General features: G+C 46.1%; 1 protein-coding gene across 3 annotated transcripts in view; it reads left to right on the top strand.

The window, feature by feature from the left end:
* The first annotated feature begins 993 nt into the window (after positions 1 to 993).
* Positions 994 to 18,956, top strand: part of LOC147882622 (Insulinase (Peptidase family M16) protein) — a 59,985-nt gene continuing 42,022 nt past the window's right edge. For all 3 annotated transcript variants that reach the window (XM_087400355.1, XM_087400356.1, XM_087400357.1), the window contains exons 1-2: positions 994 to 1,169; positions 1,355 to 1,766. In XM_087400355.1, the coding sequence (XP_087256481.1) occupies positions 1,573 to 1,766 (194 nt within the window). In that variant the 5' untranslated portion in view covers positions 994 to 1,169; positions 1,355 to 1,572. The remainder of the gene's footprint in view (positions 1,170 to 1,354; positions 1,767 to 18,956) is intronic.

An 18,956-nucleotide genomic window follows, 5' to 3' on the forward strand; every position in this document is an offset into this window, starting at 1 on the left:
TCCGATGCAGAAGACATAAAATCATCAATAAAAGTAAGTTCACAAAAATATACCTCGCATTCTTCTTGGTATAGTAGTCGTTCCAATTCCATCGAACAAATAAGAGGAGAGTTAGGCACATCGTGTTCTCCTTGAATCTGAAAGACTCTACTCTCTTTTTCAAACATAATGGAGTTATTAAGATAACTCCTCTATAAGCTATGCCCAAGACTATATAGCCATTCCCGACCAAGCACTACATCTGTTCGGTCGAGATGCATGATTTGGAAATCCAAGGCATCTTGATAACCGAGCTGCCCTTGGGGCTTGAACTCATGACTTGCCCCCACAGGTTTTCGCCCCTTGGTCTAAATTGGCAATAACAAAAACTTTTTGAGTGGCACTTTCAATTTCAGTACAATGCCAAAAAAAAAAAAACCTTATTGAATGGCCTTTTAACGACTGCCTCGTGGAAGTACTCCCCTACTGAGAGCCATGGGAGGATGTTTGTCAATCCTACCCCCTTTTTTTTTGGCTTGCCCACGAGGAGGCCTAAGTGAAGGCAACACTTAATAGATACCAAAATACATGTTTATTTAATTCATTTTGGCCAGGGACGTTGATTGGTGCATGCCCCTACATTTTTAGCCCCTCTCTCTCTCTCTCTCTCTCTTTGTCTCCCTCATCCCTTTCAATTCACCCTCTCTCTCTCTCTCACACACACATTGCTTTCAATTCATCATCTCCGCCCTCTTTAGCTATTTGGATCTAGGGCAAGCCTTATGAGTGATTTATTATCATTCACCTTGTTTTTGGATAAATGTCAACGGTGCCGCATAGGGGGGTGACCTCTGAGCGGCTCTTGGGGCTTGAACGTAGGCCGGCGCACGCACACAGACGGTGTTCACCAATCCTACGTGTGTGTTAAGGGAATTGCTAAACAACAACAACAACAACTAAAACTTGTTACTACGGTAGCGGTGGGGCGGTGTTGTGAGGAAGAAAGGGGTTTTCGTTTTTGTTGTTGTTGTTGCAGTGTGCAGCACTTGAAGCACATTCCTTGCCACAATTTTTTGGCAATTCAATCTGCATCGAATTCACGCCCTTTTTCCTGTTGCCGCAATCCGCGCTTGAGATTGATCTGCTTCGGCACACAATCACAATCGCGATTGCAATCCGACAAGGAAGAGGTTGGTTCAAGAATCGACGCACAAATTTTCCATCAAGTTCTGTTGCTGCTGCTGCTTTTCCTGCACCTGGTTTCATCATCGGAAGCTCCGCAAAGATTAACCTCTTCATCTCTCGAAGCTCTTCAATCTCATGCGCGTCTTTCATGGCACTCTCCTGTCCCTGATTGGAAGCATTCTCTGTGCAGTGCTGCCATCCCGCTCCGGTTTTCCAGAAACGCGTATTGTTCCACATTCAGTGCTCTAGCCTCCTCTTCGAGTCTGAAGGATTCGGGTTTTGCTCAAAAAAGAAGTTGTGGAGAAAACTTTCGAGTTGCAGCTCTGCTTAGAAGCAAAGAGCCAAGTTGGCGAAACCTAAAGTTTCAACGATTGTAGTACTCCATACGTGCCACGCTGGACTGGAGGTATGGAGCTCTTGCCCCCGCAACCGGCTCAGGGGTTCAAATCCCTCAAGTTGCTCCAGGTGCAGCTTCAAGACCCGCTGCCGCGGGATCCTGTCGGCGTCGATTATGGGGTTTTGCGCAATGGCATCCGGTACTACGTTCGATGTAATCCCAAACCTCGCCTTCGCGCTGCTCTTGCTCTTGGCGTCAGAGTGGGGTAGGTTTTTTTCCAATCTTTTTCGGCTGATATTTTTCACAGTCTTTACATTTTTAGTGGGTAGTTTTCTGACACTCTTCACGTCCAAGTCACGTTCCAATGGCTTGTTTACGGTGAAATGACTGTTTTCTGTCACATTCAAGTCCTTGAAATCCCACGGAGTCTATTCTTTTCTAACAAATGCACTATACGCTTTCACATTTTAATTCCACGATTTGAGGAACTTGTTGAGCCAGTCAATTTGTGCCTAGCACTTTTCAAAGTCCTATCTATAGTCAAATGGAGGGTTTGTGACATCGAAATTTCTCATAACATTAAAAGACTGGAGAACACAAAACATACTTCGCGATGGCATCTACAAAGGAAAGAGTACATTGAAAGCTCAAACTTTACTTAAGGCAAGGCTTTTTTGACAAAGGAAAGATTGCCTTGCCAAAATATGCCATCCATTTATAGGTACTAGGGTGTTTGCTCACCTTCAATCAATCATTTAAACAACATAGCCTATGGAGGAGAAAGGAGATGCTATGTTTTGCTTGCAAGTCTCAGTCAAACAGAACTTTTGTTGACCGTCTGCCAATCTTTTCCATCTTTGCTTTTCCGTGGGCGAATTCTGTTTGCAAGAGGTTCTAAATTCTCAAAGCTTCTAGACTCGGGTGAATCACCAACTCATATTGACACTAACAGACGTGTTTGTTCAATCAAGTGACACCCAATAACTGATTTGCTGCATGCAACAGGCATAGATTTTTGATGTCATATATTTTTATGAGCGGTAAAGCTGGCAGCAAACGGACAGGTATAGAGAAAGGGGAGAAGATAGAAAGTGGAAGAGACAAAGGGGGGATAGCAAGGGCCCGAGAGAGAGAGAGAGAGAGAGAGAGAGAGAGAGAGAGAGAGAGGGTTTACTAACATCTGCAGTGTTGGAATGGTCACCTCCCCATCTGTAAGCCCCCAAATGAGGAGAGCGTGGGGGAGGGAGACCTAGGGCAGAAGATGCCCAGAGAAGAGAAAGGGATGGGGACTGCCACATGGGCAGCACCTCACACAAAGCAAGAAGGGTACCTGGCAAGTCATGGAGCTCCTGATGTACAGGGCAGACACGTGGACCTCAGGGACCTGCAGCAGCCTGATTGCACAGGGATTTCCAGCAAGGACAGATGGCGCAGCAGTATGGAAGGGTACGGTATGCATACGTGGCTGTACGGGGCTGGTGAAGGCCTGGCAGGAGGCAAGGATGCTGCAGCAGGAAGGCGCCTCCATGAAGAAAGATACGGGGCAGATGGCAGAGGCTATGGGCAGGAGTACAGCCTGCAATAGGGTCTCCAGCAGCAGCAAAGGGCAGCCTAGCAGCAGCCCAAAAGGGCCTGGCTAGGGCCCTTATATAGGCTGGGCCCTTGCCTTGATTGGAGGGCCAAAAGCCCTAGAAGTGTGGGCCAAAGGGCCCTAGTTTTGTGAGCCCTTAAAGGGCTGGTTGGGCCAGCCAACCTGGTCGGTCCAGTCGGCCCAGATTGGGACAGACTGGTCGGGTTTCTCAGGAGGCCTTAGGGCCTATATAAGGAGAGGCTCTTGGCCTCATTTCTATCCAACATCCAGCAGAAAGTGGAGCAGACAGGAGTAGCTTGAAGGCATTTCCTTTGGCCTCATCTTGGAGGTAAAGGAGAGTTGAAGGAGTGCTGCAGACTGAGTTCTCTAAGGGCTGGGACCTTGGCTGTCTTCTGGGGCAGCAAGGTGTTGTGATCATCATACCTTCTGGAGCAGCCATTTACAAGCAGGTTGGAGCAGTGGAACAGGGACCTGTGTGCTGCAGACAAAGCTTGGCAGGGGCTGCCCACCTAGGCTGATTCACAGGCAGTAAGGTGGAGAAGAACACACTGGACGGAAAGTCTACAGACGCCCGAGGTGGAGCACGCGGACTCAAGTCTAGAGATAGCCAGTAGATAGGAGAAGGACCTTGTGGTAAGATCAGAGGACCACATCATTGGTGGGACTCTGGATCTATCTATTTTGTATTGTGTCCATAGTTTTGGACGGAAATATATATTTTGGTGGTTTCTCTATCTGGCTGGTTCATTGTCTATTGATGAGTCTGCACATCTATTGAATGCACATAAGTAAAGAAGTTTGTGATTCCACACACCCACACCACACTGTGTGAGCTCCTGGGCATTACTATAAGTCTTCCGCTGCGTGTACCCTCTGTTGGGTATTTTCTAACATGCAGAAGGCCAAAAAACCTATAGAGTCCAAAGTTGAAATCATCACGTGAGCACACCTCCTTGGTGGGAACTACAGTGATATCATATATATTTCTGGGCTGTAAAACTGCCGGAAAAGGGGAGAAGAGAGCAGGGGAAGGGAGTAGAAGGGGCCAGAGAGAGAGAGAGAGAGAGAGTAACATCCATGGGAGGCCTCGCGGGCCTATGGAACAAAGTACAAAGAAAGAGAACTCATACAAGCCTCAGTGGGCTGAAGCAAAGGGCACGGTAGGACCCTTGCTGAGTTCTAATCTATGCTAACAAAGTCATAATCATAGAAATAGTCACCTCCTCTGCATAGTGGGCCAGATCAATCTATAAAGTATCAGGAACAGACTGAAAACAAGTCAGCATCGGCGCTGGGACTCAGAAACAGGATCAGAAACTGAAGTCTGGTACAGTGATGGCTCTTTGGTAGGCTCGAAGATGTCTCGTATCTATCTGTTGAGCTGTCTCGCGCTGCGGTGGGGGACGCGGTCTCCTCACTCTTTGGACTCTCTGGGCTATGTCTAGAGTGACCCTAGACTTTCCGTCCAAAGATCCAAACACCTTGCTGCCCTAGAAGACAGCCAAGGTCCAGCCCTAGATGAACTGTCTGCAGCAACTCCTAGTCTCCTCTGCCTCATGGATGTAGGCCTGAGGGTGTGAGTATACTGCTCCTGCTGCTCCTCTGATGGCTGATCTGTTGGATGATGAATGAGGCCAAGGGCCTCTCCTTTTATAGGCCTAAGGCCTGCTGTAAAAATCGACCAGGGGAGGGGCAAAATAGCCGATTTAGTCAGCCCCTCCTTGGCCGACTTGGTCTGTCAAAACCGCCCCCTTGGGGCCCTTAAAAGCAGGGCTTTTTGTCCTTATTTCTATGCAGGGGCCCAGCCCCTTATGCAGGCCGACTTGGCCAGTCTGACCAGCCCTAACCGCCCGACCTTGTGGTCCAGCTCTCCTGCCCTATATAAGGTCCATTGTGGTCCTCTTTGCAGGCGCCTTTGCCCTGCCATGCTGCGCCATGTGCCAGCTCTTTTCCCGCCTCTTGTGCGTCTTTATGAGGGGCCTGTTCCAGCCCACACATCCATGACATGCTGCGCCTCTGCCAGGCTACTATGTGCTGCCTACATGGCAGCCCTTAAGCCTTTTTCCCTGTGAGGTGCTGCCCATGTGGCAGCCCTCTCTCCACCATGAGTCTTCTGCCCACATGACAGCCAAGATGCTGTCCATGTGGCAGGCCATTCCATCTCCAGTCCTCCCCCCCGATGGACTCCTCATTTGGGGGGCTTACAGATGGGGAGGTGACCATTCCAACACCTCCTCTCACTAATACATCCAGGTCCAATGCCAACACGTCGATGACGATGCTCCAGTAACTCCCTGGTCGTAGTTCTCTGGAACATTTTGATGTTGAAATGTTTTCTTGGCTTTTCATCCAGTGGCTCTTGCTCCACCAGGTTTGGCTCCGCTTCCACACACCATTCTAGTACTCTGGTAGCACCTCTTGGCACCACCACCTTCTTCAGTCACGTTCCCGCCTTCGAACTTGAGCAATCCAGCCGCCACGATCTTCCAGTTGTCCCCCTCATAATGAGTGAACACCCTGGGCACCATGTTTTGAGGGTCTGTCTCAACCCATCCTTCCTTTGGCAAGGTCCGCAACAAATGAATATCTCCAGAATACTTGGACCACGAACTCTCACTGAGCTCTCAAGCAGGTACTCTTGTGGCTTCAGTACACCTTGTCCATCACCTTCCAGCAATCTGTGTCCGAGATTTGAAGAATCTGCACTCGAAGAAGGCCAATTCCTCGCATTACATGAGACAAATGAAGAGCAGAGTCTCTCCACAGCATGCTATAAAGGCTCAAATGAAGAACATCAAGTACATACGAGATCGTCGTACTACCGGTGTGCTTTCTCTGAAAGCAAACCATGCACCTCATCAAGGCACATACCAATAGCCTGCGTAATCCTGTACAGTCCCCTTCTAAAGTATAGCATCCATCTGAACATGAGACCCCATGGCACTCTATGGTGACTCCTTGTCGACCCACATCTCAATGTCAAACATCATCACTGTGGTTTCTAGGTCGGCATATATGACCTCAGTAACACGGAGATATCACCAAGAACAACTCTTCGATTACCACATTTGCTTTGGCTTTTGTGTTACCCTCTGAATTTGAGTCGGACTCCATCTTGTTTTTCTGATCCGCCTTCTTCTTTCTGCAGTCTTCGCAAAATGACCTGGCGTGTCGCAATAGAAGCACTTCTTCTTCTGCTTCCTCTTGGAAGTGTCCTCATTATCAGAGTCGTCTTTCTTGGACTTGCCACCGTTAGGCTTGTCCTTTCCTTTGCTAGCGTAATCCTTTGCCAACAACACCTTGTCATCTTTGTCGTTATTGTAGAGCTTCTCCGTAGCTTCTTCCTGTAGCAATAATGGGCCAAACTTCTCAAAGTCAGAGGTTTGGTCCTTTGTCCTGTTGTCACAGTCGTAACAAAGCTTTTGAAACTCCGAGGAAGCCTCCTCAGTACCATCAAGGCCAAATGGCACGAGTCCAAACCTTTGACCAAGGTTGTAGAGCTGATGCTGAAGAAGCTAGATCCGGGATGTGTTGTCTATCTCGTACATATCCTTTAGAACGATCCACGCCTCTTTTGCCCTATATAAGGGCCTTTGTGGTTCTCTTTGCAGGTGCCTTTGCCCCTCCATGCTGCGCCATGTGCCAGCTCTTTTTTCACCTCCTGTACGCCTTTATGAGGGGCCTGTTCCAGCCCGCACATCCACGACATGCTGCGCCTCTGCCAGGCTACTGTGTGTTGCCCATGTGGCAGCCCCCTCTCCACCATGAGTCTCCTGCCCACATGACTGCCAAGATGCTGTCCATGTGGCAGGCCATTCCATCTCTAGTCCACCCCCCCGATGCACTCCTCATTTGGGGGCTCACAGATGGGGAGGTGACCATTCCAACAGATAGCTAAACTATCAAAATTCGTGGTGATGGCAACCTCGACATCATGCCCAATGGAAAAGGAGAGATGCACTTCTCTCGAGTTCTGTTCGTTCCTTCTCTTGGGTTCAATCTGTTGTCTGTCTATGAGACTTGCCGCCTTGGAACCACAGTATTGTTTGATGATTTTTTTTTTGGAAAATCACATCAGTCATCAAGGAGATCTCTGGCATTTTCGGTTTGGTCACTTGAATGTTGATGCTCTCCGGTGTGCTGCTCGAGAACAAATGGTCCTTGGACTACCGGATGTGGGCAAGAGAGTTGTTACGCTCTAGCCGAGGTAGCATGACCTCGGAAGAATCAGTCGACATTTCCCTTATAGGATCTATCTTTGTAATATATGTGTTTGCGCTTTATGTAAATGATCGGGAGGGATTAATGTCAAGGTCCTAGGTGAGGGCTGATAGCACCGGACTAGATAGATCTGAGACCAGGGGCCTAGTGCAAAGAATGTGCCTAGGGGCAAGGAATTAAATGCATCCCAAGAGAGGGGTGAAATGTTGCATTAGAAAGGCCCTATATGGATGACATGTGGCATCTAGATCTATCTAGGGAATTGGGGTCTGTCAAGGCTTGTGAGAGAATGAAGAATTGGGATTTACGTGATTTCGCAACAGTTCTCTCTCTCATGCTTGAAGTTTGGCAGTTTGGCTGGGTGGACAAGAGAGGTGCTACTCCCGTGATCTGCAGTAGTGGTTAGGATAGAGATTTATGCTAACATTTGGTATCAGAGCGACGGGTTGTGTAGGGGTAAGACCTGGGAGCAGCGCAAATTAACGGGCTGAAGCGTGGTGACGGAGCAGGGGCCGTGGGAAGGCCTGTCGTCAATCGCCTGCCAGCAAGTAGTCTTAGCCTGGATGTTCCGTAGGTGGTGATTCGGCGACGCATGGAGGTGTGGGCTGGTCGACGTGCAGTAATGGGATTCACCTGAAGGGTTGCGTGAGCTCGTGAACGACCTGTGTGCACGTAGTCCAGGGATTGGTGGTTTGGGAGCGCTGGTGGCGAATCACAAGAGGGTGATGACGAGAAGACTGCCGACGAGATCCGTGAGGAACGGCGCTCACGTGGAAGGTTGTGACGTGCTGCGGTGAATCGACGCAGACAGTCCGTAGGTTGGCGTGGGCAGCGCAATCTGGAGGATGCGCGACACCAAATAAGGCTTTTATTCACAGGCAGACAGAGCGTGGAGGTTGCAGGAATTGAAGACTCGAACTGCTTGGAAGAAAAGGGTGTGGCTGTTCGTGGATGACCAGGAAGCTCTCTTCAACCCCCTTAGTTTCATGTTTTTTTCCCCTCCTTGATTTAGTCTGGTGAGGCTACATTGTTTTTGTAGATAGGACCTCGTGAGTAATCAGCCTGTATGAGGCTTTAATGCTGTAGTAAGGACAGATTATGCTTGAGGATATGCCTGTGGGCTTCAGTCAGAGTAAAATGCAGTAGTTTCCCTAGTATAGGGAAAGGCGGGATTGAATATATATGCCTGTGTCAAATACGTAATTAGTGTGCATGTCAGATTGCAGGAGTTCCCTAGTATAGGGAATTGTGTTCGGAGTGTCAGTACCCTGAATTGTGTCAGCTTGTGATTACGGTGTTCTAGGGGTGTTTTAAAAAAAAAAAAAAAAAAAAAAAAAAAAAGCCCCAAACCAAAACACCTGCTGAACTAAATGGAAGCAGAAGAAGGAGCTTCCAGGAGGGACCCTGGTGAATCAGGAGTCCGGCCGACCCAGCAGGGATCGCGCCCAGTAGCTCACACTTTATCTGGCAGGATTGCATTGTTGGAGGATGCCTTGCAACAGTTGTTAGCGCAGCAATTACAAGCCAATGCAGGGCAGTCCGAACTTAGGAGAGTACTACAGAGTATGTCTGCCAGACCTTCTCGAGAGGAGAAGGGAAAGGCTCCAATGGAACCGGAGTCTAGTGTCCATACGGTCGAGCCTAGGAAGGCTAAAGTGCCAAATATTGCAAATTACAGACCGGAAAAGTATTCTGGTCGGATGAACGACCGTAGCTCCGATGTCATTGAGACATGGTTACACAAATGGGACGAGGCGTTCGCCATTTGTGAGATCAGAAATGACATCAAAAAGATCCGCGAGGCCACCCATATATTTAGTGAGGCAGCGGATCGGTGGTGGATTAAACAACAAAAAGACGGGATAGCATCCACTACCTGGGAGGGGTTTAAAAGAGAGTTCAGGAAACACTTCTTACCTCCTGACGAGGCATCCCGAGCTTGGGATCAATATAGGAACCTGCGTCAGAGAAATTTATCAGTGGCAGAATACACTGATAAGTTTCGAGAGAGTGTAATGAAGGTTGACGAACCCCTGCCTTAATCAATCCAAGTGAAAGATTTCATATTTGGATTGAATGACCGAATAAAAATGGAAGTTCGGGCTAAGTACGCGAACACGCTAGATGATGCAATAGCTATAGCCTTGAACTACGAGGATGCCAAGGGCAGCAAGCCAAGTGGGTTTGCACAGGTTGGAACCCAGTATGGGTATCCAAAGAAATCTGGGTTTAAGAAGAAGTGGACTAGTAAAGGGAGTGGTTCGCAGCCGAGTGGTCAAGCCAAGCAGGCGAGACCGGCTGAAACTCCTAAACCAAGTACCACCATTGGAGTGAAGAGAAAAGTAACTCCAATGGCAGCCCGGGCTTGGTCTAAGTCTCCCTTGAACCCGGAACAAAGGGAAAAAGCGAGGAGAGAAGGCTTATGCTTTGGTTGCCTTCAACCTCATCAGTGGAGAGATTGTCCACGTAATAAAGATCGTCGGATGGCGGAGATGGTGATCTCAGAGTGCGACGTGGAGATGCAGGGAAGTCCCAGAGCAGAAGAGATGCAGATTCAGCTAGCGGGATCTTCTCAGAGGTTAGTACCTTGTTTGTTCTGTGTGTCTGTTACTAAGTTAGTGACGAGTGCACCTGATAACATCCTATCTAAGCCCGCAGCAACGGGGTATACAGCCTTCAATGATACGGAGTTAATCAAAATGAAAGGGCAAGTGGCGAATCATGATGTCATTGTGTTGTTTGACTCAGCGTCAACTCACAATGTGATTAACTCCAAGCTCGTGAAGAGGCTGAAATTAAAGACAAGTCCATCTGACTACGCGTATACAGTCAGGATGGCTGATGGAAGTTCAACTGAAGTATGGGACCAAAGGGTTACCCAGTTGGAGCTTCGGATTCAGGACTATGCTGAGAAGCTTGATTTTGAAATAACCAAGCTTGCTCATGCGGATATAGCCCTGGGAATGGCGTGGCATTCTAGGAAGAATCCAGCCATTGATTGGAAAAAGCACGTATATCAATTCAAGATGAATGATGTGCTTTATGTCTTGCGAGGTGAAAGAGATATACCTCAGGGACCGTTGGTTTCCGTGATGGAAATCAGAAAGGCTCAAGTAGAGTCTTTATACCTTTGCACAGCATCGGTAGAGTCGGTGGATGAGTCTTTGGCTAGCACTGATGTTATGCAAAGTGATGAGATGGCCAAGCTGGCTAATCTTATAACAGAGGAGTTCTCTGAATGTTTTAGGGATGAACTACCTTATGGGTTACCTCCAGAACGGAAAGTTCAGCATAAGATTGAACTGATCCCGGGGGCAGAACCTGTAAATAGACCTCCCTATAGAATGAGCTTTACTGAAGAAGCGGAGGTGCGTAGGCAACTGGAAGAATACCTCAAGTTGGGGCAGATTCAACCAAGTTTCTCACCTTTTGCTTCACCAGTGATATTAAAGGGGAAAAAGGATGATACGTTTCGCCTCTGTATAGATTACAGAGCATTGAATAATATCACTGTTAAGCACAGGTATCCGATGGCTCGGATTGATGATTTGCTAGATGCATTACATGGAGCCGTGATTTTCAGCAAGATAGATCTTAAGTGCGGCTATCATCAGATCCGGATTAGAGCCGAGGATGTGCATAAAACCGCTTTTAGAAGCAGGTTTGGTCATTATGAGTTTTTGGTAATGCCCTTCGGACTTACCAATGCTCCAGCGACCTTCGTCATGCTTATGAACGACTTACTACGACCGTATATCGGAAAGTTCGTAGTACATTTTATTGACGACATTTTGATATTCAGTAAAAGTTTTACTGAACATCGTGAACACTTAAGGATAGTGTTCAGTACTTTGAGGAAAGCCAGTCTTTATGTGAATAAAAAGAAAACTATACTGTGTATGGTTAGGCTTGAGTATCTAGGGTTCATAATTACTCCACAGGGGGTAGAAATGGATCCGAAGAAAGTGGCTGCGATACTAACTTGGCCAATCCCTCAGAGTCTGACTGCATTGCGATCATTCTTGGGATTTGTCCAGTTTTATAGAAGGCATATCAAAGGATATTCCGGAATAGTATCGCCATTGACTGATCTGACCTCAGATAAAGTACCTTTTATTTGGGGACAGAATCAACAAGAAAGTTTTAACACCATAAAACAAGCTGTGGTCTTAGGACCGGTGTTAAAGATAGTTGATCCCCAGAAACCGTTGTTCCTAGAAACCGATGCAAGTGGCATTGCGGTAGGAGCAGTCCTCCTTCAAGAGGGAAGGCCAGTAGCCTTTGAAAGCAAGAAGCTTTCTCCCTCTCAAAGGAATTGGCCAACTCATGAATTGGAGTTGTATGCAGTTATCCATGCTTTGAAAACATGGAGGCATTATCTGTATGGTTCAGAGTTTTATGTGGATGTGGATCATGATACTCTGAAACATTTCTGTAAACAGCCTGACTTGAGGGGCCGCCAAGCTAGGTGGGCAGAGCTCATGCAGGAGTTTAATCTAACGATTCGGTACCGAAGAGGAAAAGACAACAAGGTAGCTGATGCGTTGTCTCGCATTAGGCACAACCTGAGTTTCACGGTATTAGAGAGTGCTCTAATGACCGAGATCAGAGAAACTCAGAAGGTGGACGAGTTTGTCTAGAGCTTATGGCCTAAGGCTCATGTGTTAAAACCCGGGGAAAATGAAAAGGATGACCTGGCATCCAGAAAAGGCCAAACTTATGCAAGATATACCATAAGGGATGGTATGCTAGTTAGAAAAGGCAAGGTTGTAGTACCTGGTCAGAATGATCTCAGGCAGAGAGTCATTCGACAATGCCATGATAGCCCGTGTGCGGGACATCCAGGTGTCGAGAAGACATATGATCTCGTGAAGCGAGACTTCTTTTGGCCAAAGATGAAAAAGCATATTCATGAATATGTGACACGGTGTTTCTCGTGTCAGGTAAGTAAGGCCGAGCGGGTGAAGCCACCCGGACTTTTACAGCCCTTGGAAATACCACTAAGTAAGTGGGAGAGCATTTCCATGGATTTTATTGTAGGACTACTTGCAACACAAGGAGGGTATAATTCTATCCTTGTGGTGGTTGATCGTCTAACCAAGATGGCTCACTTCATTCCGACTAGAGAGTCTATTAGTGCCCCGCAAGTAGCGGAGTTGTTTATTAGACATATATTTCGTCTGCATGGATTGCCTAGATCCATAGTGTCAGATAGAGATGTCAGGTTTACCGGTCATTTTTGGACAGCGGTATTTGAGACACTAAGGACTGAGTTGGGAATGAGTAGTGGGGATCATCCTGAGACGGATGGTCAGACGGAGAGAGTCAACCAGACTTTAGAGGATATGCTGAGGGCATATGTGTCATTGAGGCAACATACATGGGACAAGTGGTTGCCATTGTTGGAGTTTGCCTACAATGACTGGAAACATTCATCTACTGGGTTCAGTCCGTTTGAGCTGAACTATGGTTATAGGCCAGCCAATCCAACTATAGTTGGAGTACCTCAGAAAGTGCCTAGTGCCGCGAACTTTGTAGTTCAGATGCGGGAGATGCTAGCACTTGCGAGAGCTAATATCCGCCAGGCTATGGATAGAGCCAAGGTGTATGCGGATGAAAATCGGTCTATAAGAGTATTTGAAGAAGGAGAAAAAGTTTTTCTCAGAATTCCTTCGCACTCGAAGTCGTTGACTTCAGGAGAGTGTGCTAAGTTATCACCTCGATACTGTGGGCCGTGGTTAATTCTAAAGAGAATAGGCAGTGTAGCCTATAAATTAGAATTGCCACAGGGGTGTAAGGTGCACCCGGTTTTTCATGTTTCACGTTTAAAGAAATTTTTACATACTGGTGACTCAGTAATCGAAGGTGTGGTTTTGTTTCAGGAGATAGAGGACATTGCAAGGCGCAAACCAACAAGAATCCTGGACCGAGGAACAATGCAAATACGAAATCGGAAGATACCCACGGTGTTGGTTGCATGGCATGGTCAGCCTCTATCCGAAGCTACCTGGGAGTCCGTATATCAGTTGCGGAGAGTGTTCCCAGACTTTATCATCGAGGACGCTGATGTCTGAAGAGGGAAGGAATGTTACGCTCTAGCCGAGGTAGCATGACCTCGGAAGAATCAATCGACATTTCCCTTATAGGATCTATCTTTGTAATATATGTGTTTGCGCTTTATGTAAATGATCGGGAGGGATTAATGTCAAGGTCCTAGGTGAGGGCTGATAGCACCGGACTAGATAGATCTGAGACCAGGGGCCTAGTGCAAAGAATGTGCCTAGGGGCAAGGAATTAAATGCATCCCAAGAGAGGGGTGATATGTTGCATTAGAAAGGCCCTATATGGATGACATGTGGCATCTAGATCTATCTAGGGAATTGGGGTCTGTCAAGGCTTGTGAGAGAATGAAGAATTGGGATTTACGTGATTTCGCAACAGTTCTCTCTCTCATGCTTGAAGTTTGGCAGTTTGGCTGGGTGGACAAGAGAGCTGCTACTCCCGTGATCTGCAGTAGTGGTTAGGATAGAGATTTATGCTAACAAGAGTGGTAAAAATCCCATTGCTAAAAATAGCTTCATGGACAACGTTTGACACGGTGGCTTGGGAAGCAAGCAGATTAGTCGAAATTCACTTGGAGGCAGCTTGCTGGACCAGAGAGAGGCAAGTCACAGGCTGGGAAAGTGCATTCTCACAAATCACCTTGCTGATTTTTTACTACCAGAGCAGTCCGCCGGCTGTTTGAGAGATGCCAGCGCTGCTAGAAGCTTCAAAACGAATTTGCCTACAACGAGGTTGCCTCCAGAAGAATTTGCCTATTGCGAGGAGCCTCCATAATTGAATTGCCTACTTACTAGGGAGCCTCTAGAAGAATTTGCCTATTGCCAGGAGCCTCTAGAATTAAATCGCCTACAGCTAGGAGCCTCAAAGAATTCGCCTACTACTAGGAGCTGAATTGCCTTCAATTAAGGAGCCACCATATGAATTCGCCTTCAACCAGGAGCAGCCTGATTGACTTGCATGCCTGCCAAGAACCTCCAAATTGATTTGTTTTCTTGCCGTAGCCCTGAAATATGAGGTTACAAAAGGGAACAGACCAAGTGGGTTTGTGCAGGTTGGGACTCAGTATTAGCACCCAAAGAAAACTGGGTTTAAGAAGAAGTGGATTAGCAAAGGGAGTGCCTCACAGCCTAGTGGTCAAGCCAAGTAGGCGAAACCAGTAGAGACTCCTAAATCAAGTACCACCATTGGACTGAAAAGAAAAGTAACACCAATGGCAGCTCGGGCTTGGTCGAAGTCTTCTTTGAACCGAGAGCAAAGGGAAAAAGCAAGGAGAGAAGGCTTGTGTTTTGGATGCCTTCAGCCTCATCAGTGGAAAGATTGTCCACGAAACAAAGATCGTCGAATGGCTGAGATGGTGGTCTTAGAATGCGACGTGGAAATGGAGGGAAGTCCTAGAGCCGAACAGATGCAGATTCAGCTAGCGGGATCTCTGATAATGTCCTGTCAAAGCCCGCAACAACGGGGTATACAGCCTTTAATGATACGGAGTTAATTAAGATGAAAGGGCAAGTAGCTAATCATGATGTCATCGTGTTGTTTGACTCAGCATCAACGCACAATGTAATTAACTCCAAGCTTATAAAGGGGCTGAAACTAAAGACTAGCCTATTTGACTATGCATATACAGTCAGAATGGCAGATGGAAGTTCAACTGAAGTATGGGACCAAAGGGTTACCCAGTTGGAGCTTCGAATTCATGACTATGCTGAGAAGCTTGATTTTGAAATGACAAAGCTCGCTCATGCAGACATAGCCCTGGGTAAGGCTTGGCATTCTAGGAAGAATCCAGCCATAGATTGGAAAAAGCACATTTATCAATTCAAGATGAATGATGTGCTGCATGTCTTACGAGGTGAAAAAGATATACCTCAAGGACCGTTGGTTTCCGTAATGGAAATTCGAAAAGCTCAAGAAGAGTTTTTGTTTCTTTGTATAGCATCGGTAGAGCCGATTGATGATTCTTTGGCTAGCACTGATGTTGCCCAAAATGGAGAGATGGCCAAGGTGGCTGATCAAATAACATAAGAGTTCTCTGATTGTTTTAGGGCTGAGCTACCTTATGGGTTATCTCCAGAGCGGAATGTTCAGCATAAGATTGAACTAATCCCAAGGGCAGAACGTGTAAATAGACCTCCATATAGGTTGAGTTTTACCGAAGAAGCGGAGGTATGAAGACAACTGGAAGAATACCTCAAGTTGGGGCATATTCAACCAAGTTTCTCACCTTTTGCTTCGCCAGTGATATTAAAGAAGAAGAAAGATAATACTTTTCGCCTCCGTATAGATTACAGAGCATTGAATAATATCATTACTAAGCACAGGTATCCGATGGCTTAGATCGATGATTTGCTAGATGCATTACATGGGGCCGTAATTTTTAGTAAGATAGATCTTAAATGTGGCTACCATTAGATCCGTATTAGAGCCGAGGATGTGCATAAAACCGCTTTTAGAAGCAGGTTTGGACATTATGAGTTTTTGGTAATGCCCTTTGGACTTACCAATGCTCCAGCTACATTCGTCATGCTTATGAACGATTTACTACGTCCGTATATCGAAAAGTTTGTAGTACACTTTATTGACGATATTCTAGTATTCAGTAAAAGTATTATTGAGCATCACGAACACTTAAGAATAGTATTCAGTACTTTGAGGAAAGCCAGTCTTTATGTAAATAAAAAGAAAACTATACTGTGTATGATAAGACTTGAATATTTAGGATTTATAATTACTCTTGAGGGGGTAGAAATGGATCCAAAGAAAGTGGCTGCGATACCAACTTGGCCAATCCCTCAGAGTTTGATCGCTTTGCGATCATTATTAGGATTTGTCTAATTTTATCAAAGGCATATCAAAGGATATTTCGAAATAGTATCGCCATTGACTGATCTGACCTTAGATAAAGTACCTTTTATATGGGGACAGAATCAACAGGAAAGTTTTAACACCATAAAACAAGCTGTGGTCTCAGGACTGGTGTTAAAAATAGTTGATTATCAGAAACCGTTTTTCCTTGAAACCGATGCAAGTGGCATTGCAGTAGGAGCAGCTCTCCTCCAAGAGGGAAGGCCAGTAGCCTTTGAAAGCAAGAAGCTTTCTCCCTCTCAACGAAATTTGCCAACTCATGAATTAGAGTTGTATGCTATTGTCCATGCTCTGAAAACATGGAGACATTATTTGTATGGGTCAGAGGTTTATGTTGATGTTGATCATGATACTCTGAAACATTTTTGTAAACAACCTGACCTGAGAGGCCGCCAAGCTAGGTGGGCAGAACTCATGCAGGAGTTTAACTTGACGATTCGGTACCGAAGAGGGAAGGATAATAAAGTTATTGATGAGTTGTCACACATTATGCATAATATGAGTTTCACGGTATTAGAGAGTGCTCTAATGACCGAGATTAGAGAAACTCAGAAGGTGGACGAGTTCGTCCAGAGCCTTTGGCCTAAGGCTCATGTGTTCAAACCCGGGGAAAAGGATGACCTGGCATCCAGAAAAGGCCAAACTTATGCAAGATATGCCATAAGGGATAGTATGCTGAAAAGAAATGGCAAGGTAGTAGTTACCTAATCAGAATGATCTCAGGCAAAGAGTCATTCAACAACGCCATGATAGCCCATGTGCGGGACATCCAGGAGTCGAGAAGACATGATCTCGTGAGACGAGATTTCTTTTGGCCAAAGATGAAAAAGCATATTCATGAATATGTGACATGTTGTTTTTCGTGTCAGGTAAGTAAGGCAGAGCGGGTGAAGCCACCCGGACTTTTACAGCCCTTGGAAATACCACTAGGTAGATGGGAGAGCATTTCCATGGACTTTATTGTAGGTCTGCTTACGACACAAGGTGGATATGATTCTATCCTTGTGGTGGTTGATCGTCTTACCAAGATGGCTCACTTCATTCCAACTAGAGAGTCTGTTAGTGCCCCGCAAGTGGCGGATTTGTTTATTAGACATATATTTTGTTTGCATGGAGTACCCTAATCCATAGTGTCAGATAGGGATGTCAAATTTACCGGTCATTTTTGGATTGCGGTGTTTGAGACACTAAGGACTAAGTTGGGAATGAGTAGTGGGGATCATCCAGAAACGGATGGTCAGACGGAAAGGATCAACCAAATTTTAGAGGATATACTTAGAGCATATGTGTCATTGAGGCAACATACATGGGACAAGTAGTTGCCATTGTTAGAATTTGCCTACAATGATAGAAAACATTCCTCTACAGGGTTCAGTTCGTTTGAGCTGAACTATGGTTATAGACCAGCGAATCGAACTACAGTTGGAGTATCTCAGAAGTGCCTAGTGCTGCGAACTTTGTGGTTCAGATGCGGGAGATGCTAGCACTTGCGAGAGCTAACATCCGCCAAGCTATGGATAGAGCTAAGGTGTATGCAGATGAAAACAGATCCGTTAGAGAATTTAAGGAAGGAGAAAAAGTTTTTCTTAGAATTCCTTCGCACTCTAAGTCTTTGATTGCAGGAGAGTGTGCTAAATTATCACCTCGATATTGTGGGCCATGGTTAATTCAAAAAAGAATAGGCAAGGTAGCCTATAAATTAGAATTGCCACAGGGTTGTAAGGTGCACCTAGTGTTTCATGTTTCTCGTTTAAAGAAATTTTTGCATAGAGGTGACTCACTAATCGAGGGTGTTTACCTCTATCAGAAGCTACCTGGGAATCCGTATACCAGTTACGGAGAGTGTTCCCAGACTTTATCATCGAGGACGCTCATGCCTGAAGAGGGAAGGAATGTTACACTCAAGTTGAGGTAACATGACCTCGGAAGGGTTGGTCGACATTTTCCTTTAAAGGATCAATGTTTGTATTGCTCCAACTTCTTGAGCTGAGCGCATCTTTGGTGGGAGGCTCTTCTAGTACTATCGTATGGTTTTGAAATTATTTTAGTGTGATGCCTTCGTTGTGCTTTGGAGTTGTGTTGTAACGTAGTGCGTACATTGTGATTGGTTGTGCGTGTTCATTGAAATCTGCAACCCTTTTTTGTAAAGCAGCTTCCTTGGAGCTTCTCTTCCACTAGACATAATTGAGCATTCCTATGCTTAAATGCGAGTTCTTGGTAATTTTATGCTCAAAAAAGTTTAGTCACTTCCCTCGGCTATAGTTCCCATTGGTGATAGCTTCGTAGCGAGACACACATCACACAACATGGCTTTGTAGGGGGTAAGGAGGAGCGCAGATACACTGGTGCACCGCACAGAGAGAGACACATGGATTTGAAAAGGGAAGAAGGCAAATTCTTGCTCCAACTCTTGATCAATGCCAGGAGGGAGCACACTTAAAGAGTAGTTTCGTAGATAGCTCAAGCCAAGATCACAAGAGGCTTTTTTGCCTTTCGAGTTCTAGAATTTTGGAGCTCTAGATGGCTTCACAATATCGCTCCAATCATTACCGAAAATTGTGCAAATTTTCACCCCGACAATGCTGCCTCCAACATAGCTTGTAATCCAAATTTGGGGCAGGCCTATTGAATATAATTCAACTTGTTGGAACCATTGACCTTGGATTATGCACTGGATTTAGATGTCTTTTGAGCCAAGAATTGGTTGAGTAGCGG

This window comes from Dipteris shenzhenensis, chromosome 29, assembly GCF_047967505.1.
Source record: "Dipteris shenzhenensis isolate YYH24624 ecotype China chromosome 29, Dip_SZ_1.0, whole genome shotgun sequence".
NCBI lineage: Eukaryota > Viridiplantae > Streptophyta > Polypodiopsida > Gleicheniales > Dipteridaceae > Dipteris > Dipteris shenzhenensis.